The 20,520-nt window shown below is 39.5% G+C and overlaps 1 protein-coding gene across 4 annotated transcripts in view; it reads left to right on the top strand.

The window, feature by feature from the left end:
• The window catches only part of neto1l (neuropilin (NRP) and tolloid (TLL)-like 1, like), a 230,616-nt gene that overhangs the window by 13,186 nt on the left and 196,910 nt on the right, over window positions 1-20,520 (top strand). For all 4 annotated transcript variants that reach the window (XR_012050547.1, XM_072913487.1, XM_072913486.1 and 1 more), the window contains exons 5-7: window positions 2,518-2,574; window positions 4,758-4,892; window positions 5,065-5,313. Coding sequence is in view for 3 of the 4 variants with exons in the window: in XM_072913487.1 (XP_072769588.1) it covers window positions 2,518-2,574; window positions 4,758-4,892; window positions 5,065-5,313 (441 nt within the window). In the remaining variant the exon portion in view is untranslated. The remainder of the gene's footprint in view (window positions 1-2,517; window positions 2,575-4,757; window positions 4,893-5,064; window positions 5,314-20,520) is intronic.

The raw sequence follows: 20,520 nt of genomic DNA on the forward strand, positions 1-20,520 counted from the left end.
CGAATACAGTGGTACTTTGGTTTGTGTTCGTAATACCTTGCAAAGGGTCGGACAAAGACCGACTTATTTGAAAACCAAAGTAAATGTTACAATAATACATCATGTGAATCCAATTAATCCCTCCCAGACACCACATTTTATAAATATGTTTTTTACATGCTGAAAACAATGTGATATACATACTTTATAGCAGTGATTCTTAAACTGTACAATGTTTTGTTTTCCTATATCCAAACACAGTGTTAATGTTCAAACTGTGTGCAATGTTACAGTGGCCAAAAATATTACATTTACTTGTTAAATAAAACCTCTGCCTTGTTTCTAATCAATACTTAGGCCTACTACACTACTGACTGTATTTTAATGTCATTATAGTTGTACTTGGAAAGCTAAGTGTTTTCTGAGGTGGAATTTGGTGAACAAAGTTTAAGAATCACTGCTGTATAGATCAGGGATGCTCAAACATTTAGCCCCCAAGGGCCAAAATTAAAATGTGCCAATGGTCCACGGGCCAAATAGTGATTGTTACCATGCAACAGCACCACAAGTGAGGAATTTAACTTCACACCGCCATAATGCCTAATGCAACTCTGCATCTTTTATGTACAAGTTTAACCTCAAAACATTTAAAAATGTCATTTTCTGTAAATTTTCACCAGCGTTTATGTTTTCATTATAGGACCTGGGCAAACCATTGCGAACAAAAAGACAACTTTACTGTAGAGCAGGGTTTTTTACATTAAAACGTAATTAGTTTGTCTGTAAAAAAAAAAAAACACTAGAGATTTTACGATAAAAAAACAAAAAAAAAAACTGGCAGCTCATTCACCAAAATGTTTCCCTAAAAATGATGGATGTTTTCACACCAAATTACTGCAAATTGAACAACTCTGTTGTTTTTAGGTTAAAATTCTGGTGACAGATCTGCCAGTTTTTACTGTCAAATCTATGGCCATTTTTATAACAGTACATTACTATAGATTATAAAAGCAGTAACACTGTTATTTTTATCGCAAAATTCAGGGGACTGAGCTGCTACTTTTTTACTGTAAAATTTACGTTCCCTGTTTCTACATTGCATTCTTGTAATTAGAAAGATGGTACCACTAATGATTTTACAGTAAATGTTTTGGCTACTGAGCTGCCAGGTTTTTGGAGTAAAGCCTTCTGACTTATTTCACACTGTTGCCTGACGGAGATGCCATCAATGAGTGTGCAGCTTGAAAGAGATCAGTACTGTATGAATATTAGGGGTGTGGGAAAAAATCGATTCAAATTCGAATCGCAATCCTCACGTTGTGCGATTCAGAATCGATTCTCATTTTTAAAAAATCGAAAAGATTTTTAATTTTTTTTAAATTTATCAATCCAACAAAACAATACACAGCAATACCATAACAATGCAATCCAATTCCAAAACCAAACCCGACCCAGCAACACTCAGAACTGCAATAAACAGCAATTGAGAGGATACACAAACACGACACAGAACAAACCAAAAGTAGTGAAACAAAAATGAATATTATCAACAACAGTATCAATATTAGTTACAATTTCAACATAGCAGTGATTAAAAATCCCTCATTGACATCATCATTAGACATTAAGCTTGACAACACACTGTGTCCAATATTGTCACAAAGATAAAATAAGTCATATTTTTGGTTCATTTAATAGTTAAAACAAATTTACATTATTGCAATCAGTTGATAAAACATTGTCCTTTACAATTATAAAAGCGTTTTACAAAAATCTATATTGAATGAATAGAGAATCGTTTTGAATTGGGAAAATATCGTTTTTGAATCGAGAATAGCGTTGAATCGAAATTGTTTTATTTTGAATCGAATCGTGACCCCAAGAATCGATATTGAATCGAATCGTGGGACACCCAAAGATTCGCAGCCCTAATGAATGTGTATTACATTTGGAAGCAAATGACAAAATGACACGACGGGCCAAATTTAACCCACAAGCCTCACTTTGGGCGTCCCTGGTATGGATGATGAACAAAATAATATAAAAAAAGATGTATCTTTATTGGAAACTTGTTGGTGAAAAGCGGAGAGCCACCTTCATACTTCGCTACAAGTTCTTCCTTGAATTCAGTAGTGTTTCTCACCTTCTTTATCAAATTGCTGGCACTTGCAACTTTTTTTGGCTCCCATGGTGGCCTACTTTGCAGTCTTACTCAATAAAAATAACACAGCAACTGAGTTACCAACAGGTGAGTTTCTTTGTTTGGGTACTTGAGTCAAAGGAATGATAGGTGGAAAAAAGGACTTTGTTTTTGTAATGTTTGCTCGTACAATAACCAAGACGATGTACGATTACTGGGGCAAATATTTGGTGAAAATGTGCAGTAGGAGTTCTTGAAGCTGAACTTGTTTATGTTAATGATAAACATGACATCCTACAGTTTGAATCACATCTAACACCCTTTCAATGACAATACAAACACAAGTACTGTATGCACTGTAACAATAGTCCACGTTGTTAAGCTCTTTTTCATTGCAGTTGTTGCAAGTCTTCTCCTACTTGGCTTGTCTGGTGCAACAAAGAAAGACTCAGCAGGTAATTAACGCACATCACCACAAACTTTATCACCCGTGTAAAAAAGCAATAGTATGAAACAATATGACCCAGAACTATGATAGATCATGCATTCTTTTTGATGGTAAATTGGTTTTGAAGAGCATCGTTGTCATAGGTTCAGCACATTTGGAACACTAAGAGCAGAGGTCTAATATTGGTGGACCAGCCAGGACACATTGTCGTTTTATCTATAGTCTCGGTGATGCTGTTCTAAGTTGTTTGCTGTGTTTATTCTAAGGTATTATGCTATAAAACCGTTTTATACAGTGGAACGTTTCAAAGTCGAGATGAGGGATGGGCAATATGGCCTAAAATCTATATTGCAATATGTATTGCAGTCTCTTGTGACAACAATAAATATCTTAATATATTATTTAATAAATACATGTTGATATCACCATTTCAAAACAGGTTACAAAGGCTCCTAATTTAACTGCTAATGTATGCCATAGCATATTGTAATATTACATAATGAATATTGTATATTTTTGTCAAAACTATTAATAATCTTCTTTCTAATTTAATGCTAATATCTGGTTACTTTCTTTGTAACATGTTTTTATCTAGACCTTTATTAAAATGTAATAAGCACGTATTCTTCTGTTGTTAGGATACTTTACATTAGTATTTAGGTATTCATCCAATATCAAGTAGGTACAGGGTCAGAATTAGCCATACTTAAGATGTTCAGGATTGTTAAATGATTGCATCTATGATCTCAGCTGTATTCCGACAATATCAATTAATATTTAAACTATTTTATTTATTTCCTTTTGTCACACACAAAGTGTATAATAAAGTCAATAGTGTAAAACAACTAAACAAAAGCAAAAACTACTATTGGCTGAGTTTCTAAAAAATAACAAAAACACCAAAAACGGTAGGCAGCACGGTGTCAGAGGGGTTAGTGTGTCTGCCTCACAATACGAAGGTCCTGGGTTCGATCCTGCGCTCGAGATCTTTCTGTGTGTAGTTATCATGTCCTCCCTGTGACTGCATGGGTTCCCTCCGGGTACTCCGGCTTCCTCCCACCTCCAAAGACATGCACCTGGGGATAAGTTGATTGGCAACACTAAAATTGGCCCTAGTGTGTGAATGTGAGTGTGAATGTTGTCTGTCTATCTGTGTTGGCCCTGCGATGAGGTGGCGACTTGTCCAGGGTATACCCCGCCTTCCGCCTGAATGCAGCTGAGATAGGCTCCAGCGCCCCCCGCGACCCCGAAAGGAATAAGCGGTAGAAAATGGATGGATGGATGGATGGACCAAAAACAGTTTTGTGATAGTAAAATATATTGATCTAATCAATATCCTGATACTTGGTATCAGCACTGTCGATATTTATATTGATCCGCTCACCCCAGTTTAGGTTCAAGAACTCTCGTTTAGCGGTTAGCTCTGCTCTTTTGTATCCTCCTACGGTGTGAAGTGTAGCATGTTTAACTATTTCTTGCCCTTAAGTCCTCCAGTGGTAATTGTACTTGTAAAAAACATAGTTTATTTGGTGGCAATGGATGCGAAGATTAATTAGTTATTTATAAACTGTGCTGTGGAGGGACGTTAGCCCGTTAGCTTGCTCGTGACACAACATTGCATTGAGGACGCCTTTGTTTGCTTGTCGCTGTCAGATTTGCAGAACACAGCTAGAATGTGTCATCAATATGCATTATCACCCTATGACAATACAATTTAAAGCGTTATCGTCTTTTATTATTTATATAGTCTATATCGTTTTTATTATGTAACTCTAGTCGAGACACATCAGGAAATCAGTTGTGGTAGGTGCATATGAGGTGGGTTACGATGCCATCTACTGTACGGAGTTAGAACAACAAGCTACGCAAACAGTCCCTTTATTATGTGTTTGGGAACACGGAGATACATGTCAAATCTAAAAAACAGACGGATGCAAAATCTTTCTGCGGCTGTCCAAATTTAGTTGTGGTGGGCCGCCATGCATACATAAATGTATGGATAATACAGTTTGAGCCTGGAACAAGATCAATTGCTTAACATTATTTCCTCTGGCAGAAAAATGGAAGTCTTAGGAGTCAACCAGCAACACGTTGCGTAACAAGTTGTGTTCAGATTTGGAGATTCCTCTGTACATCAAGAACTGTAGTGTATCCCGGGAGAACACTAAAAAAAAAACTTATGTGTTTCAGTGACAAACAATTCTGGGGTGAAGCCAGCTGGTCAGTGTGGAACATGGGTAAAAGAACCAGAAGGCGGCATTTTTACTTCTCCCAATTACCCAAACAAATACCCCCCAGGCACAGAGTGTGTTTACATCCTTGAAGGTAAGTATTCTCTTTCAACGAATCACTCTGCTGTTTTGGAGATTAGCTGTCTAACAGTCAAAGCTTGGAAGTGTGAAATGAGCTTGTTGGGATGCAGCTAGTGAAACAAGTCAAAAGTTCAGCTTTAATTTGCCAATTGCGTGTTTATGATTATGTCAACCGTTTCTTCCAGCCCCTCCGAGGCAGTGCATCGAGCTCCACTTTGAGGAGCACTACTCAATCGAGTCCTCTTGGGAATGTAAATTTGACCACATCGAGGTTCGCGATGGACCTTTCAGCTTCTCCCCCATGCTCGGACGCTATTGCGGTCAGCAAAGCCCGCCGGATATCAGGAGTAGCGGGCGTTATTTGTGGATAAAATTTGTTACGGACGGCGAACTTGAGGCGGTAGGATTTTCGGCCAACTACAACTTCACTGCAGGTGAGTTTGCTTTGCGGTGTCAATCCGCTTGTTCTTTTGTGAAAGGCTGTTTACTGCCAGGATCAGGCGGAATAACAAATATCATCCAGGGACTCTGCCTGGTGTAGTGATATCGATTGAGCTGTCTCTTTCCATTGGCCATATACTATCATTGGCTCAGTGCTTTTAGGGCCGGCTGGCCTTTTCTTAATTTTGCATCTGGAGTCAAGTGCAGTTGTGTCAGTTTATAGAGAGAGAAGAAACTGAAGCCATCCATTCATTTATATTTTCTAAATTAAGTTTGACTTGACCCAAACTGTTTTTTAATAGTACCTCCTAAGGTCTTGAAGTGTATTTCTGGTCTTGTTATCCTCGTCCAGACAGTAGGCTGTCACGGCAGTGTGGCTGAATCAAAAGAGACGTCGGAGACGCTTTACTGAACCAAAAGTTGCTTTATTCCAAGCGATCGTCATTCACACAGGACTGCAGTTCCTGGGAGGAGGTCAGGTCAAATATGGAGGACTCCTCCCTGAGGAAGCCAAACTATCAGTTTATATATTCTTTCTTTGTCTGTCTGGGTGTGCGCTAAGTCTAAACAGCACCACCTGACCATAAAAGGAGATGTTTGTGTGTAAGTGTCTGGAAAACAACTGCTTTAAGTCATAACTTAAAGGTTGACGTTTCAACTAGACAGGTAGTCTCATCTCAAGGATAGGGCTATCACTTTTGCATTCTGAAGTCCCAATTAGGGCCCCCTTCCTACGAGAAGTAAACCAATTCACCTGCAAATATCAAACTAAGGGACATTATCTCATCATGTGCTCAAACTAATATACCATTGTTTACTCAAACTTGAAAGTTTGCTTTCTTCAAGATGAATATGAACATTCACCATATGTAGGACATAAAATGAGTTAATTAATACACTTCAGTCTCTTTTATAAAGCTTGTGTACAAAACAGCATACAGTGTTTTTCACGCAAAGTTTTTGATTTATCATTGTCATGAACGCAGGTTCATTAATTTTGGTGTTTTGTTTGAGAAAATGCTGCTCGAGTTACACCCTATACACACAAGAAGTAACCACTCTAATTTCCAGACTATAGAGTGCACCTAAATATAAGCCGCACCCACCTAATTTTGGGACAAAATTGATTGTGTGCATTTATTTGCCACACAAGTCTATAAGCCGCAGGTGTAAAGTACACATTCAATATAGACGCTTGTGTTGTCTTGTAATCTTGGTCCTTCTCCTATGGGGCCCGTTAGCGGTGGTGGATTCATGTTCGATGTGTCATCTGTTTCCTTTAACAATGGTCAAGTTGATAGTCTTTGGCTTTGGGGCAGTGTCTTGTGCATTTTAGTCATTTCATCTCCATGACCAGGGTGAGTCCATAACATGCGAAATGGCTGACTGAATGAGTGTGTGAGTACGTTTGATTTTAACGTGAACAGTTGAATTGGTCCACCGTTCGGCAATTTCATTGGTATGGTGTAGGGATGTAAAATTATAATGATAAACCATGATACATCTCCCAACGGTTAATATTGTCATTTTAAATTCAAATTATCGTAAAATGGTGATTGATATTACTTTAATAAACTGCCGGACCGGTGATTCTGCTCATTTACTGAAGAAACATGCTAGCGCTAGCTTATTAGCTAGCTTAAATACTAACACAAATACACAAAAAAACGGAAGGAATGTGTTGTATTTATCCTTATAAAGACACTCTAAAATTTTTACAAATTAAAACGGAAGAAGATAAACATAAAATAAAAAAATAAAAAAAAGTAATATGGTTCTTGAGAAGACAGAACAATATTTGATATTTCTTCTGCCATTGAAAGTATATTTTGTGTCAACCTTTTTTACAAAATGTATTCAATTAAACCTGGTTCAAATATTTCAATGTGTGTATAACTACTTTTTGGGAACATTCAACAATACTGTGATAAAAGTGATAACCGTGATAGGTTTGGTCACAATAGCTGTTATATGACATTTTCGTGTCGTTATATCTCTAGTGTGATGTAATGAGGCTAAATGTATTGGTAGCATGTGAAACTCGTAAACATTTGAAATATATGAATTAGCCGCAGCATTAAGGGTTCAAAGCGTGGGGAAAATGTAACAACTTATAGTTCGTAAATTACAGTATTTTCTGTCAACTAGTGTGTTTTGCTCAACCCTTTATGTCCATATCACTTCTTTGTATGGTAAAATTGTCAGGCTGTGTGCTGCTCATTATATTGGATCCCAAGATGTGGAGGCAATAGAGGTGAGATAAGCAGACTTTATTGCAAATCTCTTCAGCAGTAAACAACACGTGGCAAACTAAAGTAGTGGTGCAGCAAAAGGAGAACTGAGGAAGCACAGACTAAGATATTTTTAAACTAAAGGTAGTCAGAGTTAAACAGTCCTAATTAGCACGGTGGAGTTACGTGACGTGCAGGCAGAAAAATAGGGAGAGGAATTGGCCAGAGCTGGAGAAGCACAACACAAACAGGACACAGGCATGGCGTGAAGTATTCCAGAAGAAACAGCTGAAATTGGGGAGACTAAGGCTATAATAAATAATAATAATGGATACAATTTTATATCGTGCTTTTCTATTGTTAGATACTCAAAGCGCTCACAGAGAAGTGGGAACCCATCATTCATTCACACCTGGTGGTGGTAAGCTACATTTGTAGCCACAGCTGCCCTGGGGGAGATTGACGGAAGCGAGGCTGCCAGTTTGCGCCTACGGCCCCTCAGACCACCACCTATCATTCATTCATCATTCATTCACCAGTGTGAGCAGCACCGGGGGCAACGGTGAAGTGTCCTACCCAAGGACACGAAGGCAGCGATTTGGATGTCAAGAGGCGGGGAGCGAACCTGCAACCCTCAGGTTTCTGGCACGGCCGCTCTACCCACTAAGCCATTCCGCCCCGCTATGTCTACACTAAACCGGATAACCCCTTAAACGAATAATTATTTAGCCTAAGCCTCGTTTCAGCCACACTAAATCAGCGTTTAAGGTCCCCCTCCTCGGAAAATGTTTTACACGGTTAAGTGTGCCATCTATTTCTTGAATCTTCAGCTCTTAGCTTTGTATGGACTCATTGATTGTTTACAAACTGAGTTCGGAGAGGAAGTGACGTCAGAAAGGCCGCGCCCCACACAGGAAGTGATGTCAGAAAGATTGAGCGAGTCATCCAGACATGCCAGTGTGGAAATCACACATGAATACCTTAAGAGAAGCAAACGCGCGATTGCAGCTATTTCGGATACAACACTTCTCAGACAGCAACATAGACGGTTGAGTGACGGTTTTGGATAAGCCCTGGAAGAATGACAGCCTGGTGGGATTTGTTTGTCAAGGAGTGTGTTGTGCCACAGGAACGGCGAGATAACTTTTGAATGTCCAGGTCAGCTGTGATTCTACTTAGTGAAAAACTTTGTCTATTTGTCGAAAGGGAGACACTGACAGACTACAAAAAACAGTGAATGCATTTGGACTGGCAAAGCAGACTATCAGTTATTGTCCGCGATGTATGTCGAGCGATTACTCAACATCTAGTTTTGTACTCCATAACTATTGTGAAGCCATGAAGTGGTTGCGGCCGTCAAGTACGACCGCCAATTTCAGCCTACAAGCACAGTGTCCTGAACAGATATCTATGATTGTTGTAAAATGTTCTTTATCACATAGTTTACTTTAACGCGTCCATTGAAGATATGATTCATGTATGTTGGCTCAGGTGTGATTCACTACAATAGTCTAAAAGAAATGTGGCAATAGTCTACATTGAAACACAGGGTAAGAATACACTTCCAGGTCAGAGGTGACTATGACACGCGCATTTTTTTTGCGCATGCGTACTACGTCACGTTGCGCCGGCGGACGGAGGAAGGGGAGGGGGTCTAAAACGACCATTGTGTGTGTGTGGACACGGATAAGGTTAGGTGGGATTTACCCTGGATAACCTGAGCTGGTTTAGTGTAGAAGGGCCCTAAATACGCAAAGACTGATGAGGAACAGCAGCATCACACCTCGTAACTCCGTCCACCACAGAAAGGCTAGTATCTAGGGACAACAAAATAGTAGTAAACAAAACAGGAGGGACTAACGAGAACAAAGTAATTACATACAGTGTCACGATGAGGCCTGATAAAAATATTCATTCTTTTTGTCATCTGGGTGCTAATTTGGGGATTGATGACGAGGGCATACCCATCGGAGAAGCGCTCTCAAAATATTCTGAAATCCTGTTTCAACACCATTGTCAGCTCATATTTTGTCTTCTTTAGATCACAAACTTGTTGTGAACGCCTCTGCTGTTGCAGGCCAGTTTGCTTCAGTTGCTACAAGGTGCGATCCCACAAAATGTGTCTACCATCCCAATGAAAACATACCTGGTTGAAAAGAGACTACATTTGGATGTTTTTAGAACCTGTGGTGATTCTTCTGTGTAACGGTCACACTAACCAGTAGGTATGCATGATGAATGCCACAGTATGCATTTGGAAACATTATCTTTTAGAAGACAATGCTACGCTCTTACGACAAACTAACTGAGAAACATCTCATTTAGTCATTTCGCCAAAGGGCGTTGGAGCTCTGCTGACAGAGACCACCAAAGTCATATTATCAGCAGGGGATACATAAATCGTGTTTTAATGATAATGACTTGCTAAGTTAGAATGATGTATCGGAAGTCTTTAAGGGGCTTGACACGTGGTGTTTTTGGCGCCGGCACGACGTGTGTCCTTCACATTGTCGCCGAGTATAAGAAGCGTGAGGTGAAAATATGTCCCAGTTTTAGAAGTCTTGGTGATAAGATTAATAGCAAATGAGACTGAAACCTCAAAGCATTCCAGTCTGACAAGTGAATTAACTGCTTTTCTTGCTGCTAAAACACATTTAACTTTACTTTACACACAGCAGCAGATCTAAACACCGATTTTCATCCAAAACAGGTTGTGTTGTATTGCGTTTGAGTTGTGTTCCAATTTAGGATGGCCCAATTCCACTTTTTCATGTCCGATACTGACGCAGCAACATGGCATATCAGCTGATACATTCTGATACTGACCTTCTTTTCTACTTTCTTATTCCGTAAGATATTTGTATGCATATACTTTGCTTAATGTTAAGAGTGCTCCATTTAGGGTTTTATGCTGCCGATTCCAATTCCAATCATCAATGAGTGAAATCAGCCGATTCCATTATCGAGAGCGATTACATGTATTACCCTTACATTTTTACATTTATTTATTTCGTCCTACTGAGAGTTTAACAACATCAACACAGTATTTAAACTATTTCCTTGCTATTTTCTATTACATACAATTGTTTGATCAATTAAACAAAAGTATAAACTAGTGTTGTCTCGATACTCTTCGGTACTTTTCGATACTTTTCGATACGAACTTACGATACATTAGACATATGTTTCTTATTGCATAAGAAACATACTGTATGTAAGGTTGTCCTTAAATAACATAGTGAACATACAAGACAACTTGTCTTTTATTAGTACGTAAGCAAACAAAGGCTCCTAATTTAGTCTGCTGACATATGCAGTAACATATTGTGTCATTTATCATTCTATTATTTTGTCAAAATTATTAAGAACAAGTGGTAGAAAATGAATTATTAATCTACTTGTTCATTTACTGTTAATATCTGCTTTCTTTCTCTTTTCACATGTTATATCTACACTTCTGTTTAAATGTAATAATCATTTGTTCTTCTGTTGTTTGGATGCTTAACATTAGTTTTGGATGATACCACAAATGTGAGTATTAATCCGATACCAAGTCGTTACAGGATCAAACATTGGTCATATACACAGTGTCCAGGGACATATTTCCTGAGTTTATAAACATAATACAATTAAAAAAAAAACGAAAGAAGATGTGATGCCAAAAAGTATCGATGTAATCATAGTAGTATCGACTAGATACGCTCCTGTACTTGGTATCATTACAGTGGATGTTAGGTGTAGATCCACCAATGGCGTGTGTTTACATTTTGACGCCGGTGTGAAGCATTTTAGCTATACCTCGTCCTGCAGGGATGATACTTGTAAGACATACTTTATTTGTCGCCTTGGAGGCGAGGATTAGTGATTTAAAAGTCGCTAAAAGACTGCCGCCTGCGGATGGACTTTAGCCGCTAGCTAGCTAGCCATGTCTTAAAGCACCTCTTTCTGTGGCCGTTTCAATGCTATAACTTCACTTTTATCAATAGTTTTTAAGCCAAAATATTTCTGTTCTCCGTTTTCTGTCTACACACTGTGTCTGCTTGTAAGCACTCCGTGATTGTGCGCTACCAAACATGCATGTCTGCTTGTAAACCAGCAATGACACAACGTGACGACAGCAGGGGCGGGCGGGGTAGTGGACCAGTTCTTTTTATAGTCGGTATAGTACCAAATATGATTCATTAGTATCGCGGTACTATACTAATACCAGTATACAATACAACCCTAATACATACTACTATCTACTACTCATTTAAATTCTCTGATTTTGGCCCTCAAAGTCCTCCCGTGTCCTGGGCTATTCCCTGAGTTTGTAAACATTAACAAAACAACGACAACAAAAGATGTTAACAAAAAAAAAGAATATCGATCTAATCACTCTGGTATCGATCCTATACTGATACTACCCTTGGTATCAGCACCACCAAAATATTGATCGATCCAATCCCTGACAGGTCATGTGCTGACTGTGATAACGCTGACACACCACCAGTTGGTGTATTAGCCTCTCTCTAACTCTTATTAATCTACTTGTTAATTTCCTGCTAATATCTGCTTACTTTCTCCAATAACATCGCTGACTGCTGTACTATGTACTTATTCATTGGCAGTGTTCTGAAAAATTATTTTAAATAAGTAATTAACTATAGTTACTCGTTACTGTACCAAAACAGCAGTTGAATTACTAACATAATTACTAAGGAAATAAATGTATACATTACTTCAATAAAAAAAAAAAATTAAATATCTGACATTTGCTATTTGAGAGATGTTTAGTATAATAACACAGTGTACTGAGTCTGTGCTTTTAAAAGGTGGGACTTGTTGCCCAGTGACGTATGACGTCATCGCGGGTTTCAACAGAGCTGTGTTTTTTAGCTTTAGCACTTAGCAGCACACTTTGACGCCAGTTCTTTTGAATCTTTTCACTGGATCGTGTTACCTTTGCTTAGTAAAGAGATTGAATGTGCTTCCATGGCTGTCATACCTTCTTGTCAACAAACGGGGTATTGCTTGGATGGCAAGTTTGTCACTTTAATCATTGATGTGTTGTTCAGTATTCTTGTTCTGTGCGCATGTTGTTGTCTGCTGTGTCACAATGTGATGGTGCCTCTTCCTATTTGATATCAAGTTAATTTTAGTGTGGCGCTGCTTGGTGATTTCACAAGTAAAAATATATTTCCTGCATTGAACTTGCTGCACTTATGACTCTGTCCTGTTGTCATCATAAACCCATCATAATTCATTAGATTACTCGCTACTAGTAAAAGTAACAGTGTTACTAAGGCCGTTATTATATAACGTTGTTATTATGAACACTTTTTATCGGAGTTGTTTTTAGCAAGCTTAGTAGTTGGCTTAGCTATTAGCATGCCTGCTCCTGGCTTCCTTTTGATGTGCAACATGTTTTGCCTCGTCCCCCAGTGATAACGGGACTTGAAAACGATACTTAAAATACTAATGAATGCATTTGATGTGCTGTACTGGAGGTGATTAAAATTAGCTTAGTGGAGTGGCTCTACACTATCTGCTAGCCGCTTGTCAGTGGGGGAACTAAAAAAATACAGTGTCAGCCAGAGGGGATCTGCATTTGGGATCGACATTAAAAGGCATATATCAGCGATGGCGTTCAAATACTTTCTCATGAAAAATCACCCGATACTGATCGATGGCCAATGGATCGGCACATCACTACAAAATACAGTATATAAATTTAAAAACACACCATGTTCAAACTGTGCAACAAATATTATTCGCCCCTAAAGGAAAAAAATCCATTGCCCGCAACATGTCTTACATTACTACCAGTCCAGAATGTACCTCGCTTCTCGATCAAAGTCAGCTGGGTAGGCTCCAGCTTATCCCAACAAGGACAAGCAGTATAGACTTAGACTTAGACTTAGACTTCCTTTTTATTGTCATTCAAATTTGAACTTTACAGCACGGATAAGAACGACATTTCGTTACATAAGCTCATGGTAGTGCAGGATAAAAAAGCAATAAGGTGCATATATAAATAAATAAATATATATAAATAATATATATAATATATATATAAAATAAATAAATATATATATAAATATATATATAAATAAATAAATAGATTACTTTACAGATAAATATATTGCACTTTTTCACATGCGTCCACGTTTATGGATGTATGTTATATTGTCTTTTTTAGTCCAGCGAGTTAATCCATTTTGGGGGGAGTTGAGGGGATAATTTAATTATGATGCGTTTAAGAGTCTTACGGCCTGAAGGAAGAAGCTGTTACAGAACCTGGAGGTTCTGCTTCGGAGGCTGCGGAACCTCTTTCTAGAGTCAAGCAGTGAAAACAGTCCTTGGTGGGGGTGGGAGGAGTCTTTGCAGATTTTCTGAGCCCTGGTCAGGCAGCGGCTTTTTGCGATCTCCTGGATAGGAGGAAGAGGAGTCCTGATGATCTTTTCCGCCGTCCTCACCACTCTCTGGAGAGACTTCCAGTCTGAGGCATTGCAGGCTCTAGTCCAGACAGAGATGCTGTTGGTCAGCAGGCTCTCTATAGTGCCTCTGTAGAATGTGGTGAGAATGGGAGGAGGGAGCTGTGCTCTTTTCATCCGACGCAAAAAGTGCATGCGCTGCTGAGCTCTTTTTACAAGAGCTCCGGTGTGTAGGGACCAAGTTATATTGTCATATATATAGAAACTGGTTGGATGGATAGATGGATGGATGGATGACTCACATTATTTAATTATGCTGCTGATGCTTTTTTTTATTATTTCTTTAAACGTACACAGCTTTTAATCGCATTTTAGTTTGCTCTAAATGATTTCTGAAATAAACAGTTGATTCGTTAATGCTTACATCCTCGAAAAATCCATGGGAAAAAAATAATTGTGCATCTAAATGAAAAAAATAAAAAATTAAATCGATCACACCTCAAGATTGTATTTGGGATAATTATACAAGCTATTCACTTCAAGTTGAATAGTGTCTCGCATCTGCAGCTGCTCTGCTAACCATGTTAATTCCCATGGTCTACTGAAAACATAAAAAGAGGGGGTGAGGTTGGGGGTAGGAAGCGAGCAATAAAGTTGCAATGAATCAGCTACTTTCACTTTCCTTCCTCGTAAAAAACATTTTCACCATTCTGCATTATGCCAGTGTTCTTGCACAGCCTTTCTCTAAACCAGGGGTGCCCAAAGCAGGGACCTGGGGGCCAAAATCGGCCCACCGAGTCGTTTCATTTAACCGGCCAAAGGTTGGCTTCTGAAAATGTTATACATATTCATACTTTTTTGGGCTCACACACTCATTGATGGCATGTCCGCAGGCTTAACAAGTTGCCATCTGTAGAACGTGACATTCTCATCTACTTTAAATTTTGGTGGTATGGAATTAAACTTTAATTATTGTGCAGCTGTATGCTTATAATTGCAGTGTTTGGCCCTTGGAGGCACCTCTGCTCTATAAGTATTTGTTTAAATCAGATTAACATGGTCCAGGTTTAGTAGTTTACTAGTTGCAATGGTGTTCCTAGCTTCTGGCTCACATAGCGACACATGGCAGCATTCTCTTGGGGGTGCTGCAAGGATGGGGGAGGGTAAATTATTTATATGTATTTGTGCTCAGTAGTGACATGCTGCTTGATACTAAAATATCCATACCAGATCTTTATGCTCTAATATCAATTTTCAAATCAAAATATCAATACTTTTGACACTTCAGTTTTTCGAGATAATGTATATAATTAACAGGAACACAATGTAAAGTAACTAAACCATTGAGATCTTTTATAAATAGAACGCGATTGGTGGAAACTACTTTTTCTCCTGCCTGTGTAAGTACGTAACTCAACTGAAATCAGTCACTCAGTATTATAAAACAGCAAGGGCCTGATTCACTAAGATTCAAATACCACGTGGTAAACAGCGCTTGCAATCTATAAAATAATATGTACTATTAGTGTTGCGTGTAATCTACGTGTGCAATGGAAAAGTCGTGCAGACCACATTATTTATGAGGACTTTGCATGGACTATACGAGGCATCACCACGGAGACACTTTACTGCACATTCATCTCATCATGTTTCTATCTGTGGCATGTGGCATCTACCACTTTTTATGGGCATTTTAGAAGCAGTCGTGCAGTGCATCTACACTAATACCATCATTTGTTTCCTTTTCTTTTGTACTGCTGAAGGTGCATAGGTGGGAGGGTGCACTATTGTGCTCAAGACACAAAAAATAAGGTATTATCATATATGATATATGTTAATAATGTATATTTTATGTGAAAAAACGAACATCCATCCATTTTCTACCGCTTGTCCCGTTAAGAAAATATTAAATGACACCAAAATGCATCAATTCAATTTGTTTTAAACAGCCCCTTAAGTCATCCAGCAGCTATGAAATTATAAAAGGATGTTGCTGAATAGACGATATGTCTAATATATTTTATTTCTGACCATCCAGATATGTTGAAAGGTACACGTGGAACAGAGGATTCTCTGTCCATCTTCTGTCTTTGCAGCGCGAGCACTCTTCTCTCACAGCCATGTGTCCAACTGTCAATTTGGCGTCCTTTTTTTAAATGTGCTAAATACAACGCAAATTAGTGCTCCCAAAACGGTGATGAGTGTTGATTAATCTCATTGCTCGGGCTGTGCAATATATTATCATTTTCTCCTCCCGGTATTTTATGATCAGCATATTAATGACGACAGAGATGCAAAACAGATTGCACAATTTATTCTGCTCATTTAAGAGATATATTCCACTTTGAACACACCTAGCCTATTTGCACATCAAGTCTGGATATTTGTGTCATGTTTTGGGAACTCTGCTGCCTCCTGTCTGCTTTGTGTAGCAGTGCCTGGTTTTTGGGTTACGAGGTGGAGCCATCTGTGCGCACACCTGATACCAATTTCCTCCTGACTAGTTAAGCTCTTTCATTCACTTGGCGCCAAAAGATTCCTGATTGTTCACTCGTCCAGTCGTGTTCATCTTCTCTGCTTTGTCTCCACTCACGCTCTTCGTTCCTGTGGCTTTGCCGTGGCGTTGCCATGTAGTGTTAACTGTTTAGTCTCCACTTTTGTGTGCATCCTTAGTTATTTGTTTCTCACTCCTTCTTAAGTGGTTTTTTTGTTATTATTATTTATTCTCTGTGTTAGGGTCCTACTCCGGCTAAAACCGATCGTGACAGTGTGTATATATGTGTGTATGATATCTGCCGCCATACTGCTCACTTGAACTGGAATAAACCAAACCAAATAGCCTTTAGATTAATTAGAAGGTAAACAAGGAAATTACAAAACATATTTTTTACAAGCATCCCCACCATTAGTTGACGCAACAAATGTCACAGTGAGCCTCGTAAGATCCGCTCAAAACATCCTGTCTTACTCGCTAGCATTAGTTTATTGCTAGAGAGCAACATAACTTTATTTTTCCAATTATGGGAAGGATGAAGGTAAATATGAAGGACAATGCTGAGAAGAATTGGATGATCCATCCATTTTCTACCGCTTATTCCCTTTGGGGTCGCGGGGGCGCTGGAGCCTATCTCAGCTACAATCGGGCGGAAGGCGGGGTACACCCTGGACAAGTCGCCACCTCACCGCAGGGCCAACACAGATAGACAGACAACATTCACACTCACATCCACACACTAGGGCCAATTTAGTGTTGCCAATCAACTTATCCCCAGGTGCATGTCTTTGGAAGTGGGAGGAAGCCGGAGTACCCGGAGGGAATCCACGCAGTCACGGGGATAACATGCAAACTCCACACAGAAAGATCCCGAGCCCGGGATTGAACCCAAGACTACTCAGGAACTTCGTATTGTGAGGCAGATGCACTAACCCCTCTTCCACCGTGAAGCCCAGAATTGGATGATATTAATTGAATTTAAAAAATAAATAAACTAACCTGGCAAAACAATTTGAACGTATCACTGCAAGTCCAAACTACCATTTATCCATGAAAATATAGAAAAGCTGCTGATGGTGTGTTTGACAGAGACGCAGCTGGAAAAAGATACCGTAGAAGTTTGCTCTCCAAGGTAAATTTTGTTGTTACATTACTTCATAAAACTACTGTAGTTGTTTGTAGTACATTCTATTGTGTTGTTTTTATACAATATTTATTATCTACCTGTTGGGGGGCAGGGGGGCATGCAAATCATTCCAATGAGAGACATGCAGTGTTTTGAGTTAAGAGCTCAGTCACCGAACCAATTAAGCTTTTAAATTGAGGTACTGCTGTAAAACAAATGTCATTCTTAACATTATACAATATTGAATACACTGTGTATCGCAGGCCAAGAAGTTCAAACATACTTTATTTTACAATGAAAATGTAAAAAAAACAAAAAACTGAAAGGAGCAAATTGTGTCCACCTCCGATGACTGTTGCTTTGTTAGTGTTATCCTTCTACAGCCTTTGCAGTAGTTTCAGTAGTTGGACGCTACAAAAGAATGAGTCAGCTCTCAGTCAGGAACATCTTACTCCTGCTGCGGTCAATAATCACAACACGCAGCCCTGGCTGAAAGTGCAAAGGAAATTGATGAATCATTTACCTGTCCAATGTCTGCACTGCTCTTTGCAAATTATGTCTTGGACAACCGAGTCTTAAATTCACGGACGGTGCAAGGTTTTTATGTATGTGTATGAGCCTATTTGGGGATTTTATTCTGCTCCTTAGGTTGTCTGAAGTAGCAGAGTAGAGCTTTAAAACCCTCCAGATTGGAAGATCAAGCCGTATTTCACCATCGCAGTGCAAAACCCGGGCAAATACAAAGTGCATGTTCTTCTCCTTTGTGGGTCTTATGTGGGCCAAGACCTGCTGTGGACCTGCTGTTCAAAAAGAGGCGTCACGGTTCCGATGACAATTTCGATTTCTTTCTTGTAAAAAAGTTACGAGAAAATAATTTATTTGTCATTAAAATCTGCCTTGCCAGTCCACGAGAACCTGAGAACTAGCATCCTCTGCAGGGGACATTTGTCTTTTGCTTAACATGGCATTTTTTCCCCCGGAATTGTCCACTACAGAGGATGCTGGTTCTCTGACAAAGAAATAGACCAAAAACAAAAGTCCACTTCAGAGTACGCTGCATGGTTCTTTTACAGAAAAAGAGATTTAAAAAAAACAAAAAAAACTTAAGGTCCACTTTAGAGGACGCTGGTTTTCTGACAAAGACATTGATAAAAAACAAGTGTCCATTGCGGAGGACGCACGTTTTTTCTCAGTTAAAAGAAACGTATCAAAATAAAATGTCTACCGCAAAGGACGCTGGTTCTCTGACAAAAGACCAAAAACAAAAGTCCACTTCAGAGTACACTGGTTGTCTGGCAAAGGAATGGACCAAAAAGCAATGTCCACTGCAAAGGACGCTGATTTTCTGACAAAGAAATAGGTGGGTGGTGAGCAGGGGGGGCCTGGACGTGCAGGATGGATTGTGGGGTTTGGTGGCGCTGGGCACAGGTGGCGATTTGGCCTGTTCTTTTTTTATTTTTTTATTTATTTTTTTTGATGGGGTTTTTTTGAGAGAGAGCTGTTAGTGGAGTGGATGTAGGTGGGATCTACGGGCATTTCATTGGGGCTGTCGGACGGGTGGTGGATTAGCTTGGGTGCTTGCTGCGCGTTGAGTTGCAGGTCATTTCCTCCTGGGGCGGCTGCGTGCTGTTCGCCTCTCTGTGGTGGCCCCCGGCGTAGTCTGCGGCTGTATTGGGTTGTGGCGCTGGGCGTGGTTGGCGGCGCCTTGAGGGATTTGGTTGGCCGGGGTGAATGTCCAATGGCTCGATTGGCTGGGCTGTGGATGGAGTTGGGGTCGGTGGGTTGTCTTCCTCAGTGGCAGCCGGGTGTGTGTGTTGTTGCAGTTTGCGGGGTGGGTCGCTTTTTTGTTTCGGTTTTGGCGGCCGCTAGTGTTTGTACTGCGGATGCGTCGTGTTGGACTGGTGTGGGGCACCTGCGGGGTCTTGAGCTGTGGGGGGGGCCCTCTGCTCTTCTTACTTATAGCACACACACACATAAGACTTTGAGGGATTGTCCTGCGGGGAGGCATGGCGGGGTTGTTGTTGTTGTCTCTCTGTCTTATCCCCCTCTTGTCCCCGCAATTTCCCCCTCTGTTTTCCTTTTTCTCTCTTTCTATCCCTTCCTGCTCTGGTCCGGCTGCGCCAAATCATAGTATAAATCCATTTAATTAAGTCAAATACAAATAAGGCAACAAGAGAAGTATCCTACACTTCTCTTTTGTAAATTAAATCTGTACAGCAAATATGGGCATGTACATCAACTACATGATTTGCCTGAGTAGTTGACAGGACAAAAAAAAAAAGAAGGACACCAAGAACAAATGTCCACCTCAGAGGACGCTGATTCTATGCCAGAAAAAAACCCAAACTAAAACATATGTCTACTGCAGAGGATGCTGGTTCTCTGACAAAGAATTAGTTCAAAATCAATTGTCCACTTCAGAGTGGAATTGATCAAAACACATGTCCACTTCAGAGGACATTGGTTCTCTGACAAATAATTAAAACCGAAAACAAATGTTTACTTCTGAGGACACTGCATGGTTCTCTGATATAGAATTAGACCAAAAACAAACGTCCACTTCAGAGGATGGTGGTTGTCAACACAGACTAGAGTGAAAAGTGGCTGCCAGTAGTACTGTATTGACCCAGAATATTCTGTTTATTGTTTACATTTTGACCAATACTAGTACCAAATCATTACTAGTACAAAAAGTACATTTCCCAAGCTGAATTGTTTTAAACAATGCCTTTTTATTTTTGTGACATTTCTTGCCATTCAAGTTAAACGGACAATATCGGAATATCGGCAAAAAAGCCATTATCGGACATCTCTACTGTTTTGTCTGCTATTCATCCATACTAGAGTTTCTGCTTGAAAGGATTATTCCTTCATCACTACAAGCAACCTTTGTGTAATAACATAACTAAAACAATGATATACATATTTGTCTG

This window comes from Nerophis lumbriciformis, linkage group LG07, assembly GCF_033978685.3.
Source record: "Nerophis lumbriciformis linkage group LG07, RoL_Nlum_v2.1, whole genome shotgun sequence".
NCBI classification, from domain to species: domain Eukaryota; kingdom Metazoa; phylum Chordata; class Actinopteri; order Syngnathiformes; family Syngnathidae; genus Nerophis; species Nerophis lumbriciformis.